Below are 16,015 nucleotides of genomic sequence, written 5' to 3' on the forward strand. Positions count from 1 at the left end.
TTAATAGAAAAAACTCATTTCACATTGATCACATGCCAATCTAAATTTGAAGATTCATCATTAAAAATCATGCAATGTAGTTTGTTATAAGTCATTCAAGTGGTCTCGCAACAAATGAAAGAAATCAAGAATGAGAAATAAATGAACCCCTAGGCTTGAATAGGTCTGGTTTATCTTCAGAGGAAGCAATCAACTAGTTGAAGACAATGGTTTGATCTCTATGGAAGACAATCAATAAGCAGAAGGCACGCCCTTGTATGCATTGCCGAATGTATAGACATTGCCAGGACGTGAGAACACAACCTACATTGGAGGGAAGGAATTCAAATACTTTTCTTTAGTATTAGCACCTTATGTTTGAATTGAGTTCATAGAATGAAGTGTTCAAAATGTCGTGTTTGGTTTCTTTGAAAAGACAGCATATCCATAAAATCATGCAACTGGTGAGAAACAATGGATTCTGTAGAAAACTAACTAAATTGTTTCTAATGCCTACAAACCCAATTCAAAATCTACTGCTCAGGAGAAGTTCTGCTATGAATGAGTCCGATGAAAGTTTAACCATTTATTGTTCATGCTTCTCATAAGCTCATGATCCCCATCTTTTTCTTCTTTCTTTGCTTTGCTCTTAACAAAAAAGGGGGGAAAGGAAGGCATTTTATAATCTATAGAAGATCAGCAGCCTCATTTGTTAACATGCCATTGAAAATCTGATCTTTATTGGATTCCAACAATTGGCCTCTTCACTACTTTAATGTTTACAATTGTTAATTACCTTGAATAATATCATTTTGCAGAACCAAATTTTAATGCATAATGCATATGCTACTACAATACAGTGAAATGGTTATTAGGAGACAATTCATGGCGGCTTCAGTAACCTTAAAAAGAATGGAGCAACAAATAACAGTTTGGCATGGGCTAGAGTAGTACCTGGTAGTTTCCGAGTGTGCAGGTTTTGAAACCAGCTGCACAATAATCAAAATAATACTCCCATGTCCGGATAAACTTTTCATTGAATCCCAATGCGATGATTTTGCTGAGAACACAAATAAATGCTTAAGCATCAATGTATAGAATTTGTCAAGGACTTGGAAATCATTCATAGATATAGCAGATTAAAGTTAATTATAGCGATAAAAAGCAGCAGAGTTTGAAGAGATCCAGAAATTTGAGGCAGAAAGATGGAAGAATTTGTATTTCTGTTCTTTTTATTTACAACAAATTCATACCCATTTGATCATAGCCAGACTTCTCTGATCGACATTATATACTATTTGATTTTATACTCAAAACAATATAAGGTTTGTTATAAATATAAGCCTTATGTATGAAGGTTATGCATCCATAAGAAAGTCTTGTAACTGACTCTATTACCCATAGCTTGTTCATGGATATACTCTTGCTTGTAGAAACACTAATATAAGAGACTTTTCAAGTCCTTAGGTTACCTCTTGATTTGCTGCACATGTAGTGGTATTAATATCTTTTACTTTTTACAATGAAGAATTCAGGTGGTTAACTTTACAGGGTTGTGCATTATGTCAAGTGTTACTTATAGTGTTTCTCTTACCTCTGGTTCTCCAGGAAGTTTTCCCTCCAACATCTGAGTGTCTGGTGGTAATGTATACCTATGTTTTCCAGGTGCTCAACACTGCAATTAAAGCACTTGGATATTTTTAAAAATGAAGTTGAATAAAATTGAACTATAGAATTATGAACACGACATTTGCTTTTACCAGAGCCTGGATGAAGCAACCATTGCTGATGCTATTCTACTTAATGAAGGTAGGCATCCACCGGGAAAAATGTATTCCTTTATAAAATCCGAACTTCGCCTGTACTCATCATACCGCTCATCTGGTATTGATATGAACTAAGAAAAAATCAACCACTCCTAACTGTTAGCAAAAGACTGAATGTTAGCCAAAAATTTTCTATTGTAATTTCTAGAGTTAGTTATGAACATTTGGAAGTTAACGTAATCGTTTGCTATCATTGGATGCAGAGGATAATAACCTAATACTGAGGTATCCAATAATCATTATTTTAAAACAAAACGAGTTCGGCATAAAATGGTCTTGTTTTGAACAAATGGAAAGAAAAGATAAAATGTTTAAATGCTATCAAGAGCAAAGTCGACTCCTTTTAAATCCTATTTGAAAGACAGTAGTCTGATTCAATTTCCATCATCTATCAATATATACCCTGTCAGGATGTGACATTGTTTGGAAAATCTGTCTGCAATTTCTAGTTCAGCTATTTACCAGATTGAAGTGATTTATTTCCTAGGCTTAACTTTATCTCAACTCAAATTGATTAAGTCACTTGTTCCATATAGAAGCAAGTGCACTCACCAGAGAATATGGAGATTTGGTTTGTCACTCACTATGAACAGCACTAAATTTTTCCAGTGCAACCAAGAGATTATCAAATTTTCCCAATTAATGATTAGAAGTATTGCATGGAAGAGGTCTCTTATAGATCAATTCCAACACAAAACAAAAGGAACGACCAAAAGAATATGACGGCAACAACATGAGAGAAAAAGGAACAAACAAGAGAAATACAAAGAAAACTTCAAGATGAAGAGAATTTTGGTTCTGGCATACAATTCTCAGTTTTTCTTTTTTAGTGTCATTACCTGTAGAACAAGAATACCATCTTCTGCCAATACTGAATCACAACAACCAAAAAACCCTTCCATGTATTCGTGGCCAACAGCTTCTATCATCTCACTGTATATGATAATCAATGAGGTCAACACGGGTTTATTATAATCTGATGTAATTTTGAAATGAAGAAACTCACCAAGATATAATTCTGTCATATTTGTAGGTATCAGACAATTGGCGGTAGTCACAAAGAAGAAATCTTATGTGGTCCTGGCAGTGAAATTGATTTGGCATAGTAAGAGACTAGTGAGATAATAAGTGGAGAAGGTGTATTGCTGATCAGCCGGAGAGATGAATATATTTCTTAGGAGTGCTAAAAATCTTTACAATAAATAAAAAAAACTGAAGATGTTTAGATATATAAACTTATTAGTCTTCTCACACTCCAATTGAAAAAATCTTACAAACTTTGGTTAATGGAGGTGGACATGGTGGATCGTCAGTTGGCTCTGTTCACATTGGTTTAGGTTTGAATGAAACGTAACCTGCCAGATGATTGTCTATGCTGAAGGCTAGGATTCTGACCCTGCCAGATGATTGTCTATGCTGAAGGCTAGGATTCTGACCATCTCAAGGGAGTTCATCACTTCATCTAGTAATGGGGTCAATGAAGGTTTGTTTACAACTCTTAACAGCTCCAATATTGAGTTTGGCCACAACTACATGTCCAAGCTTCTAGTGAAAAAAAAGTAAAACAGTTGACGACCTCATCATCATTAGTGAAATTGAAGTCTTGACTAGTCCTTGCTATATATAAATGAGAGCGGATTCTAATTTCTTGAAGCTCTATCATATCTATCTCCTACATGCAAAAGTAAATATTGTCCTGTATCATATAATTGTAACTTCAATGCCCAAAGTAGCAATCGAAAATTTATTCCTTCTGGCAAGGGGTGAGAGATATCTATGCCCTAACTTGAGGGAAAGCAAAGCATTGAGGACTAACATAAATTAGAGGCAGTAATGTTATTATTATTATTTTAGTCTTACTTGATAGTGATATAAATAAATTTAATTCTAGGACTAGAATTTCACTTTCCCTGTATGCTTTTCTCCTATTATTCATTCCTTGTTCTATTCCTCTTTAAAATATCAACTCCTTGAACATCCATAAATACTAGATGCAGAAATCCCTCTACCACAGATGTAATACAAACAATAACAACTTGATGAAATTCTTTAAACTCTTTCAAATGAATTATGAAATTATTGATTGGGATTTGATAGCTTATCTGCAATAATAAGGTGTAATGTTAAGGAGTCAAAAGAGTCAGGAATGTGAAGAAAATCTTAGCACATCATATATAATTATTAGCCTTCTGTTTTCATTCACATAGCCAGCATTGCTGGTTAAACTAATAGAAAAGTTTTGTTTTGTTTAACACAACTTCTTTTATGCTTCAGAATCAAATATTTACTTGCAAAGTGCACCCAAATTGTGACATGGAAAATTCTAATTACCTGAAGGCCAGCTTCCTTCACTTTCATTTCTGCAAATCTCAGTTGCTCCTCAGATAGGGTGATGCCAGTATATTTGCATCCTGTCCTCTTGACAACTTCAATAGCTAAGCTTCCCCAACCACACCCAATCTCAAGAACTTCATGTTCCTTATTAATTCTCGCCTAGGTTGGTCAGATATCAAGGTATTAGAAAAATATGTTAAATAGATAAATTAACATGGAAATTGAAGCAACTTCTATAGATAAGCCTAGCCTCACTTTTTCAATCAGAAGAGATATTTTTCTCAACTGTGCCACTTTCAAGTCTTCATCTTCCGACTATCAAAATTTGACATGGAAATGGAATATTATAAGTTAAAAGAATAAAGTAAATAAAGTTTTTGTTTGAAGACAGATGAACAAAAGATTGAAGTCCCCGTTCCTGACCTTAAATACTGCACAGGAGTATGTCATTGTTTCATCCAAGAAAAGAGCAAATAATTCATTACTCTAGAAAAACAAACATCAAAACAATGTTGTCACTGTCAGCCCTATATATTGTGTACCCCTAACTAGTTGCAACAATACAAAAAGGAACTGAAGTTGCATAGACAAGCAATCTGCATCTCAATGTGGTTCCATCCATGTTCATACAATTACAGTGAAAATTGGTAGGAAATTCAATGCAATAAACTTCGTTGAAACAGATCAATTAAAAACATCAATAATATATAATACCAGATCATAATGACGAGAGATATTCCTGCGAGCTTGTGTAACAGTATTTCGCCGTGAAACATGCTGAAAGAAATATTTTGCAGATGCAATACAAGCGGTGAAAAGCAATGGTGTCCACCAGCCCCTAAATCCAAAATAAAAAATACAACTACTGAAATTTACGAGATTACTGCAAGAGGTGCATCACATTATATCTAGTCTATGGAACAAAATTTACCTTTTGTTATTAAGCCTTGAGACAGACGTCTTTAAATCTCTGTTGGCAATAAAAATCTGCAGAAGAGTTCAGCAAGACAAACACCAATACTAGACACCCAAAAATGAATTAAGATCTGGCTTACCATAAATAGGTTTTGAAGACCTTCATTTTTATCAACCACAGAAAAATCCCCATTAATATATGCATCTGCAAGGCCTAAATCAGCATTTGTAGCAACCTGTCAAAAGAAATTTCACCCAAGAAACTTGTGTATCACAGAAATCTGGGTAAAAGTTAATCAACAATCCTATTTTTGGTGTGTTCTACTTCAATGATATATAACATGTGAACCTACCCTATTGAAAGAAATGTTTAATGAAAAGAAAGGATTCATACCTTCCAGTAAAACTGGGGATTGTGAACTCTCAGAGAAACTTTAAGAAGACATTTCTTTCTGGCTCCTTCAAAGGTAAAAATTGTACCTCCTTCCTCCAATAAACTATGGTACCAAAAATGATATCGTATTGATATACGTCCATTAAATTTTATTTTTTTAATGATAGAATTCAAACAAACATTTCAATATAGAGATTGGCGAGTGACTACACTAAGACAAAGGAAACTAGATTTGGGATTAAGTAGAAATAAAGAATTGAACAAGATAGTATGGTCAGACCAATGATAGCCAGCAGTTACTATGATGCAATTTGTTTCATAGTTACAGAGGACAAAAAGTAAAGAACGAAGTAAAATGTTAAGAACCACTGCTTTAAAAATCATGAGCTTTAAGACATCAAACTTTAAGTATCTATTCTATCAAAACACCTCCTCAAGAGTGACCAAACTCTCTCTTGGAACAATGATAACCTATGTTGGAGGAGCATGTGCATGTATTAACTGTTGCAGGGGGTTCTGGTGACATCAACAAGCATAGGACTTCGTGGTGTGTTAATTGAGTGTATTAAAGGCACTTATAATCGAGGACAAATCCAAAACAAAATATCAAACATATTGGTGTCTATTAGCATCAAACTGTGTTTGTTTACACACAATCACATACATATGTGACGCTATATAAGCTCAAAAAAGATTATCATTAAACAAAGTAAAACATACTGCAAAAATAACATGCATCCAAGTCAGCATTTAAATTAGTATATTAAGCTGCAATCACGTGATAACAACATCTAGACATATGCTTCTGCTCGAGATTGTTGATAAAAGGATATACAATTGACAAGCACCTCAAGCATTCCATTAATTCTCACCGTGCCCAAATGAAAAATATAACTAACCTAGAATGATATAGAAATAGGTAAAAAAATGACAAGATGAGCTTAGGCGTTGCATGCGCACACATCATTTCAATAAGAATTTTTTTTTTTTTGAAAAACTACATAAAAAAATAATATAAAGAAGTTTATGTATATTATCAGAGTGAACTCACATTAAACAACCAGTAGAGATGTATTGTCCAAGGAACCTGGTAACAAAAAGGCGAGCTCCTGTTTCTATCAAAGAAGGTACCATATGTTTGGGATTGTTCAAAACAGCACAACTTTTTCCAAGCATACCATGTGCAGCAACTAGGCCAGCCTGCAAAAAATAAATAAGTCAATCGTCAGCCGCATAATACCAATAAATAAATCAACATATTAAAAAAAATATTTTGAAAACACTTAATAGATTAGCTACCATTTTTCTTTTAGGCAATAGTTCTCTGTTTATTATTCAACATGTAAGAGCAAACGAATGTTTCCTTTGAAATCGTTGTTATATGTAAATGAATGTTACCTTTAGTCCATCCTCATGGAAGCCGTAGCCTGAAAGAAATGTGATACAAAATGCACAAATCAGTCACTATGCTAAATGCTGTTTAACATGCCTCAAAACAACACAAGCTACTAGGTTTTTCTAAAATTGATAAAAATACTATGGCTATTACAATTAAAAGTAAATTGCAATGACAGCTTAAAGAATCAAAGCATTGTTTCTCTTGCAAAGCATACTGAAGTTTATTGCATCACTTTATTGAAAACAAGGATACTTCCTGGAGATTGCAAGTGTACTATAACATAAAAAATATGGTTGCGTTTGGTAGAGTTTTGTAAATATCATTTGAGAGTATGAGTTGTATTTTGAGTTTGTAAGTTTTGGAATTATGATTTGAGTATGAAAAATTTGTTTGGTGAAAGAATTTTGAAAAGAGTTTTGAATTGAGAATTGAGTGGGGAATTTTTGATGTGACATATGATATTTGATACAAAAACTTACAACTCATAACCAAACATACAACTCAAAATTCTATTAAAGCACATAAAAAAAATTAAAAAATTCGGAAAATATTTTTTTCGAATATATAAAAATTAACATATGTCAACTGCCAAAAAAAAAAAAAATTTGCACTGTTCCGGTCAACTGACCGGACGACTGGTGGGACATTCGGTGGGATGACCGGTTAGGCCAAATTTGAAAAAAAAAAAATTGAAAATCGCGCCTCAGACAAAGTTTTGTGCAGAGTTTTGTAAATGTTGTGGAAATGTGATTTGAGTGTGGTATCCAAACATCATGTTGGAATATGGGGGTAGAAATATAGTTTGGAAATCATTCCAAACAGAGCCTATATGTTTCATTTTCTTGTCGCATTCAGTTTTATCTGGAGAATTGAGTTTTGATGTGAATTTTATCTGATGAAAAAAAAAAAAAAAAAATTTGATTCACGGTATCTTTCTCCTAACAATGAAAGAAACTCACCTTGGTATGCTCCGCAGAACCATATTCCTCTTTTCCCTTGAATGTGATCAAGCTCAAATGATGCTTTTGATGCAGCAACTGATGGGAATGGATGGCCGGTTGACCACTTGAGCAGTGTATGTTTTGGGGTATGTGATGGATTTAGAGTTACCAGATAAGGTAGCCCTGTCTCACCAAGATTCTGCATGTCAAGAAACATTATGGAACGAATGAACATATTAATTTCAGAAAAGAGCTCTTGGTTTGGGAGACAATGACAATTTTATTAAAGCTGTGATTATGTAATAACTCCATTTTTTGTACTGCTAATGATGAGGCCATTTATTATGCAATTTTGGTCAGCATTTTATGCTTGTTCTACGAGTCTAAAGTAATATGAGGTGATGTTTCATTTTAAGGATTGGACTTTGCTGTTTCCCATTCAGCACCAGATTCATGTCAGAGAATGCACATATGTTTGTGGTATACAGTTGATCCACCTTGCAAGTAATTTGTTGCTCTATGTTGTATTCATATTTTTAAAACAGTGATTTAAGGTGTTCCTCATTCTTTGGAGTTCGCATCATTTGTTGTTGAAGTAGAAATTTAGTTGCCTGTCCATTTATTTTTTGGGTAATGACTGAGACTATGACTAGCTTAAATACATATTATGGTGGATCAAAAAATCTTGAGCATATTAGCTGCTCTGCAACATATCAGCATTGTGGCATCACCACATTCTAATGTCATGTACTGATGAAAATATAAAAACAACTCCAGCTCACATGAGGAGAATGTGTTACAAACCTGGAGCACATTGAGCCAATATGTCACACATACTTTGTTATCCATAGTTCCAAGAAAATTCCATGCACTCCATGCTGCTGGGTTTTTGGGCATTAAATTTTTGTCACGATGAAGAAAAACATCACTGCCATAAAGAGTTAAAAGAATGATTGTGCATTTTGAGATGATAAACTAAGGGAGAACTCTAGCATCATTTTCAATGCTCACTTAACAGAACCCAAAAGGAAAATAAAACCAATCAAGCCAAAACATCATAAAAGTATTATCCTCTAGTACCAACCTTTCAAATTGGTGGACATTATAGTCCTTATATACTCCAGTCAAAATGAAGACTACAAATATCCTAATTCCAAAGGTGGCAATCATAGGATTCTTATGCATCAAGATAATCTAAAAAAGAATTTATTTGGAAGACATTGTTAATAACTCTCTCTCTCAAATACACACATCTACACTTCTTCCGCTTCTCTTATCCTATCCTCCTGTTCTTTTTACTCTTAACTCTTATCTCTGTTCTTTTCTTCTCTTACTATTTATTCTTTGAAAGGAAGAAAATACCAGTCAGTCTAAGAACCTTGAGTTAATATCTTGCCTTGATCCAACTTCACTAAAGGAGATGCAAATTATGATAACATTAGCCTTTTTCCCACCTCATACATGGCATAAACAAGCAGTATATGAGGTAAGCACAGACTTATTTCTTCATTGTTTACTATTAAACAGAAAGAAAGATAAAAGAGTTATTCAGCACATGTATCTTTGTTTTTTTAAGCTAAGAGGTAGGTGTGCATTATATTAATTTTAGAAAGATCTAATACAAAATTGAGGAGGACAGTAAAGGCAGTACCTATAGACAAATTGAAAAGCACCAAGTATCCTCATTTCATCATATGTTGCTTGTTTTCCCAAAATTTTCAGAGCATCTGGAGCATGGATGGCCATTATGCATCCATTGTATGTTTCTTGTGAACCATCTTCACAGGTTATGAGGCAACCTGATCAAATTCCTTTCACATTTACAATTAGAATTTCATCACAACTCTGACAGATAAATTGTATATTAAACCTGCTAAAACTCTTTTCTGCATTCACACTTTACAGCTACAATGCAACAATTGATTCTTTTAGCCGCAAAATAGTTCCCACTACTATTAGATCTCTTGTTTTACAATGGCATGGAAACTGAAGCATAGTCTTTTATATTCTCAACCACGAGATTGGATTAACACCAATAGCTTTTCATAAAGTTTCTCACATTTCTCAAGTACTAAGGGCATTTCAAAATATATCCTCATTCATGTCATGTTACTTCAGTAGAAGGGGTGGGGGGGGGGGGGGGGGGGGGGGGGGGGGGGGGTTTGAAATACTAGAATTTTAATGTTAACTGCACACTGATACGAATTCCTAAAATCATGTCAGTTATATTACATAATATTGCCTTAATTATTCTGAAAAAGGCATCAATATAGGACAAGAAATAAAAATAAAGATCATAATTATGTTACTCACCATCATCAATTGTTGAAACAGAATGTACCCCACAACCGGTTCTTATTTGACAATCTCTACTTTCCAACTGTTCTCTAACCTGTTATTTGCCCTTTAACATCAGTAACAAGCAACATGTGGTTTTCACTAAGAACCTTAGCATACGTAGCATTACTAGGAGAAAAGTATATTTGAGGTATTTTGAAAGTACTAAAATCACCTTATTAACATAATCATGTGAACGCCATCTGACAGTAAGCCACTGAGGACGGCCAAAGAGCTGTGGGCAGATTAGAACAAACTTAAGAAACACTTCAAATACCGAGACATGAAAAAATTCATTCTACACATGCATCAAACATCCCGCATGGAGCCCGGGATCCTCTCTACGCAAAATCCTATTCTCCTCAGGTTCATAACCGATCTGAGTTGAACTGAATAGTTTATTGTTCAAGTTTGACTTGTTTACCTAAACAAGCTTCAAATTATGTTCAAACTTGGTTTGTTTATCTTTTTAATTGATTTCAAATGAGTTTTAATCAAACCAATTACAAGCCGAGCTCAAGTAACTTGATTTTTTATAATGCATACAAATTTATCAAATCAAGTAGTAGTTTGTTCAAATTTAACTTGAAAACTTAACCAGCTTTAAACAGTGTTCAAGTTTGACCTATTTGAGAATACAGTGGAAGATTTTTGCGTATAGAGAAAAGCAAATGTACCTGAAGCAAATAGTGATTGCGACAAAATGAAAGAACAGAGTATGCAGAAAAGCTCATTACTCCTTCTGCAGGGCAGGACCAGATTGAAGCACATACTGGAACCTGTGAAATTTTTTATGAATTCACATATTGGTTCTACATGACAATTACTAGTAGTAGTACTACATACATGGAATTGATATAAAAAGCTTTATTAAAATGAAAGAGAATGGTTAGTGTGAAAGCTCACAAGGTAAGCTTTCTGAAACAATTCAGAGTAACCCCGCGAGTTGATGAAATGGCCCAGTGTCTCATTGCGATCAATGTCGGGGTTGCTTTCAAGTTCTTCAAGGTACCTGCAATGGTAGGATTTAAGGGATTAGCAAGGTGCGCATAAGTTTATCCAAACACCTTATCATTAAAATAAAAAAAAATAAAAAAAATGTGTCGCATTCCCAAATAAAAATTTTCAAAATTTTGGAGTTGATCCACTTCAAAATATTCAAATTTCTGAATAGAGAAAGCTTGGCAAAGATCAAAATGCATTTACAGATTAAAAATATTATACAAATTAATAATTTTTATATTTTTTCATTAGTTGACGCGTCAGATAATAATAAAACATTAGATTATAAATCAAATTTACGTAAATTTCGTTTGGCTATAGCTTAACGTATCAATTAATTTTTTTTGTTTTATTAAGAGATTCTTGAAAATTTTATTTCTTACCAAAAATTTCACTCTATTAGCTTCTTAACTCTCAAATGAAGCCTTAATAGAGTTATATAGGGCTGAGCAAGAAATCCGTGAAATCCGTAATCTAATCCAGTCCAGTCTAATTTAGTAGGTTTGGATTGATTTTTTGAATCCATGGTTCGGTTCCGGATTGAAAAATTAAAAATCCGTAGTTCACGGATTGGTTCCGGATTGAACCGATCCGAACCGTATACAAATAGTCTATATTTTTATTATATACCCTCCTGCATAGTATCTTCTCTTATTTTATATAAAATTTAAATCCAAACCTAAACTCACATAGTTTCTTCTTTTATTATTTTTGTTTGCTAGTTTTTAATATTAATTTGCAATAGTCTAAATACTTATGGTGGAACTAGTTTTTTTATGGTCGTTTAAATTCTAGAACAGTATGTCGCTATTATGAAAAGGCATGTTGTTATTGTGAAGCTAATATGGTGCTATAATTATATTTTTATGAAATTAAAGTGTTATATATATTTTTTTGTTATTTAATTATATAAATCCGCGGTCCTAAACCGATCCAATCCGTGTTTAAATGGATTGGTTCGGATTGGTTCCACGATTTAAACAAATTGGATTGGTTTCAATTTTTCAGGAACCGTAAATAATGGATTGGTCCTGGTTTTACCCCAATCTGGTCCAATCCGGACCATGCTCCCCCTAAAGTTATATATATAAGATTTATTAATTTATATTCATTTCAAAATGTATATTAAAAAAATTCCATCAACATGCTTCTCTTTTTTTTAATTTTTTTTATTTTTGTGGGCCATCAACATGTTTCTTCATATCGAAAATGCCATTGTTATAATATTTGCATAAATAATTTTGTATAATTTTTTTTAGATAAGACATTGAATCTTCTATTTCAAATTTTGTCGCCATATACTAATGCACTTCTAATCATAGGTATGTCTTCCAGATTTTCAAAGGATAAAATGATATAATTATAAGAAAATGGAGCCTTATAAGAATCCTTCTAGAGACTAATAAATTATATAAATTAAATCATCGACTACTCAAAAAGGTATAAAAATTATATGTATATGAAGTTCACATCTCACCGTGAGTAGTAGATATTAGGAATGTGTAGCATTTTTGTTCCAAAACAAACTACAGAAATAACGGACGTAATTTATCCAAATATGTATCTTCTGAATCATTTATACATATACAAGCAAGCTATATATCATAATTACCTCAAAACATGATCCTTGAACTTGAGAATTTCTCGAATCATTTGCCAGAAATATGGATTCAAAGCATTCTTCTTCTGTGCAAACAAACTTGACAAACCAGTTCGACTTCCCCACTCGTAGCCATGGCCTTTGTCTAAGCTCACTGCGAAGGACATGTCAGAAACCTCCATGTCAACTCCAAGACTCTCAAAGAACTCCATCATGTTTGGATATGTTACCTGTCCAATTCACCCAATCAGTGTCAATCAGTGTTATTAAAGGTGATAGGCCCACCAAGGCGCTGGGGTCTCCTAGGGCCTAGGCTCAATGCGCAAGGCGAGGCGCAGGCTTCACCAAAGTGAGGCGCACTTTGTACGTAAAAATATATATATATATATATAATTTAATATAACTAAACAATTTAAGATTCAACATAACCAAAACGAAATCTTAAACATTTACAAATATACATACCAACAAATACTACTATTTTAACATTGGCGAATGAACAATATTTTAAAATTTAACATAAAACATTAATAAAATGAGAGGGGAGAAGAAGAATAAGAAGAGGGGGAAAAAAAATAGATCAGTCTAAAGAATGATAAGAAAGAAAAGAAGACCGGAGAATACGCATAAGAAGATGGAAAAAGAAGGCAACATCATCACAGTCATGTGAAGAAGAAGGTAGCAACGTCGAGAAGACAATAACATAGACAAGAAGAAGAGAAGAGAATAGAATGAGACAGAAGCGTAAGACGAGAAGGGAAAATAAAAGACGACAACATGAAAAAAAAATTTTGTATTTGCTGGATTGGGTAATGAAGGCATGTAGTATAGTAAAGTGTTTTTCAGAGATTAGGAATTAAGGCTAATTTTCTTTTATCATTGATTTATGGTTGAATGTCCAACGTATTGGCATGTGTAATAAGAATAGGGATCTTTTGTAGCTGCATCATCTTAAATCAATGGTTAGATTTTAAGCAAAACTAATTAAAAGAGTAATGCTAGGGACACCAAATTTTCTACCAAACAAATGACCAAATGTCTCACATGGGTGTGGGGTCCGCAATTTTGTGGGGCCCACACCCATGTGAGACATTTGGTCATTTATTTGGTAAAAAATTTGGGACCTCTAGCATTTTCCTAATTAAAATAACAATAAAAAAAAGCCCTCAAGACTTGGGCCTTACTGCTCCTTGGACCAATTGTGTGCCTTATCGAAGTCACCTGGAACATTACAAGGCGCAAACCTTGGGCCTGAATGGGACTTGGGCCTAGGCGCACCTTTAATAACACTGCACCCAATTATATATATTTCATAAGTCATGAGCTGAATGACATCATCAATAATAATTGTCATGCAAAAAATTATGGGAATGCTAATCAGTGTATTTGGTTTTAGTTTTTTGATTTTAATTTTCTGAATATTGAATTTTTTGTTTTTCGTGTTTTTTTTTTTAGTGAATATTTTTTAAATTTTTAGCAAATTTTTATTTTATTTTAGATACACCTTACTTAGATATATCTAAATAGTAAAATATTTGTGAAAAAATATTTTTAAAAATTAATAAATATACAAAAATATGAAAAATGTATTGAATTTTCATTTTATTTATTTTTATTTTTTTGTATTTAGTGTATTTTTTAAAGATTTTTTTTCACAAATATTATACTTTTTAAGAATTTTAAAAAATTAATAAATATACAATAACAAAAATTGCTTTAAATATTAAAAAAAATCATTGAAAATATTAAAATACGAAAAACAAAAAATAAAATTTTCTGAAAACTGTGTTTTGAAAATTAGAACCAAACAAGCTGAATTCTGCTCTTTTTTTTTCTTTTTCCATCCAAAGTTCATGTGGTTTTTGTGGTATCATTGTTAAGAGACAGTGAGAAAATGCTAAACGTTAAGAGGGCAAAGCGTATTTTATCTTACGACTCTGTTTAAAATATGAATTTGAGTAGAGATTTTTAAAAAAAAAATGTGAAATTAAATTATATTTAATTTACAATTTACTTATTTTTTTAAATACCTACCCAAATCTATATTCCAAACATAGCCTAAAAATATTAATTTTTAATTTTTTATAAATATAAACAAACAGAAAAATGTAAATGTAAACATTATCAAACATACTCTTACTATTTCTATTTTGTTTTCAAAATTTTAAAAATTATAAACGAAAATAGTTTTCAAAGTATGTAATATGTTTTTCAAAATTTACAATTTTTTAATAAATAAAAAATTATATTCACTTATTCTGAAAAAAATAGTTTTTCCCTTTTCTATCAACTACCCCCTCTTGCCATATATATATATATATATATATTTTAAATGTATGTACCATGTATGTACTTTTGTTGTTTATAAAAAAAGGTAAATTATAAATACACTTTCAGATGTTTGTTTAAAATACGAATTGTCTTCTGTAATTTAAAAAATTATAAATATCTTACTGTCAAATTTTTTTATTTAATAGAATTAATTGAAAAAGTGAAATTTCTAACAATTCACCCATACAATAATAAAATTACCTGAATTATTAATTGAAATAAAATTTTAACATTATTAAAAACTGTTAATTAACTTGATAATTTATTAATAAAATGACCTAGTTATTCTGAAATTAAAAACCTTAGAAGGTATAATATAATTTCTAAAATTATAAAAAATAATTTATAATTTAAGTAAATCTCAAATGGTGTGTTTATAATTTATCCTAAAAAAAAACAATCTTGCTACAGACCTCTAATTAGAGGTCATTCCGTACAGCTCTAATGAGCTGTCCGGGAATATAAAAAAAAATAAATAAACAGTGAAGTAAAAGACAAAAATAGGAGAAGAAAAAGACAAATTAGAGGTGCATTAGAGGTGTTTTTTTAGAGATCCAAATCATTTTTGAAAAAAAAATAAGCACGCAACATGGGGTGTGCTGGTCACCACTCGCATTGCAACACACGTGAACTCTAGGACCCATTATTTTTTTTATTTTTTTTTGGATATCCAGAACACTTCTATGTAAGATGTTTAGGATCCACTTTTACAAGCCAAATTGAAAAAAATTAATCGACTCACTTAAATCGTCACACTTATGTTTAAATAGTAGGGAATACAAACACTGATTAGTAAGGAGGGGAATAAACTTCTTTACCAATTAGGATGACCCTGATGATTTTAGGACCCAGTTTTCCAACCAAAAAGCAAAAAATATTTTTAAAAGGGGTGTTTGATATAAATAAATAAATAAAAAGCTCATGTTAATAACAAAAACAAAAATATTAAAATATTTA

General features: G+C 32.2%; 1 protein-coding gene across 2 annotated transcripts in view; it reads right to left on the bottom strand.

The window, feature by feature from the left end:
- Window positions 1–16,015, bottom strand: part of LOC145793052 (uncharacterized) — a 31,631-nt gene continuing 15,616 nt past the window's right edge. Inside the window, exons 3-25 of one of the 2 annotated variants that reach the window (XR_014333554.1) lie at window positions 12,740–12,957; window positions 11,032–11,137; window positions 10,803–10,904; window positions 10,301–10,360; window positions 10,102–10,180; window positions 9,440–9,587; window positions 8,593–8,716; window positions 7,807–7,987; window positions 6,847–6,875; window positions 6,500–6,648; window positions 5,449–5,551; window positions 5,195–5,290; window positions 5,071–5,126; window positions 4,854–4,977; window positions 4,563–4,625; window positions 4,395–4,454; window positions 4,137–4,298; window positions 2,812–2,885; window positions 2,645–2,738; window positions 1,740–1,901; window positions 1,574–1,654; window positions 934–1,039; window positions 1–303 (exon numbers count right to left, since the gene is read on the bottom strand). Coding sequence is in view for 1 of the 2 variants with exons in the window: in XM_082875443.1 (XP_082731569.1) it covers window positions 232–303; window positions 934–1,039; window positions 1,574–1,654; window positions 1,740–1,876; window positions 2,645–2,738; window positions 2,812–2,885; window positions 4,137–4,298; window positions 4,395–4,454; window positions 4,563–4,625; window positions 4,854–4,977; window positions 5,071–5,126; window positions 5,195–5,290; window positions 5,449–5,551; window positions 6,500–6,648; window positions 6,847–6,875; window positions 7,807–7,987; window positions 8,593–8,716; window positions 9,440–9,587; window positions 10,102–10,180; window positions 10,301–10,360; window positions 10,803–10,904; window positions 11,032–11,137; window positions 12,740–12,957 (2,424 nt within the window). In the remaining variant the exon portion in view is untranslated. The remainder of the gene's footprint in view (window positions 304–933; window positions 1,040–1,573; window positions 1,655–1,739; window positions 1,902–2,644; window positions 2,739–2,811; window positions 2,886–4,136; window positions 4,299–4,394; window positions 4,455–4,562; window positions 4,626–4,853; window positions 4,978–5,070; window positions 5,127–5,194; window positions 5,291–5,448; window positions 5,552–6,499; window positions 6,649–6,846; window positions 6,876–7,806; window positions 7,988–8,592; window positions 8,717–9,439; window positions 9,588–10,101; window positions 10,181–10,300; window positions 10,361–10,802; window positions 10,905–11,031; window positions 11,138–12,739; window positions 12,958–16,015) is intronic. The other variant, XM_082875443.1, reaches the window with a different exon arrangement.

This window comes from Camellia sinensis, chromosome 6 (genome assembly GCF_055761805.1).
Source record: "Camellia sinensis isolate YWXY chromosome 6, ASM5576180v1, whole genome shotgun sequence".
Classification (NCBI taxonomy): domain Eukaryota; kingdom Viridiplantae; phylum Streptophyta; class Magnoliopsida; order Ericales; family Theaceae; genus Camellia; species Camellia sinensis.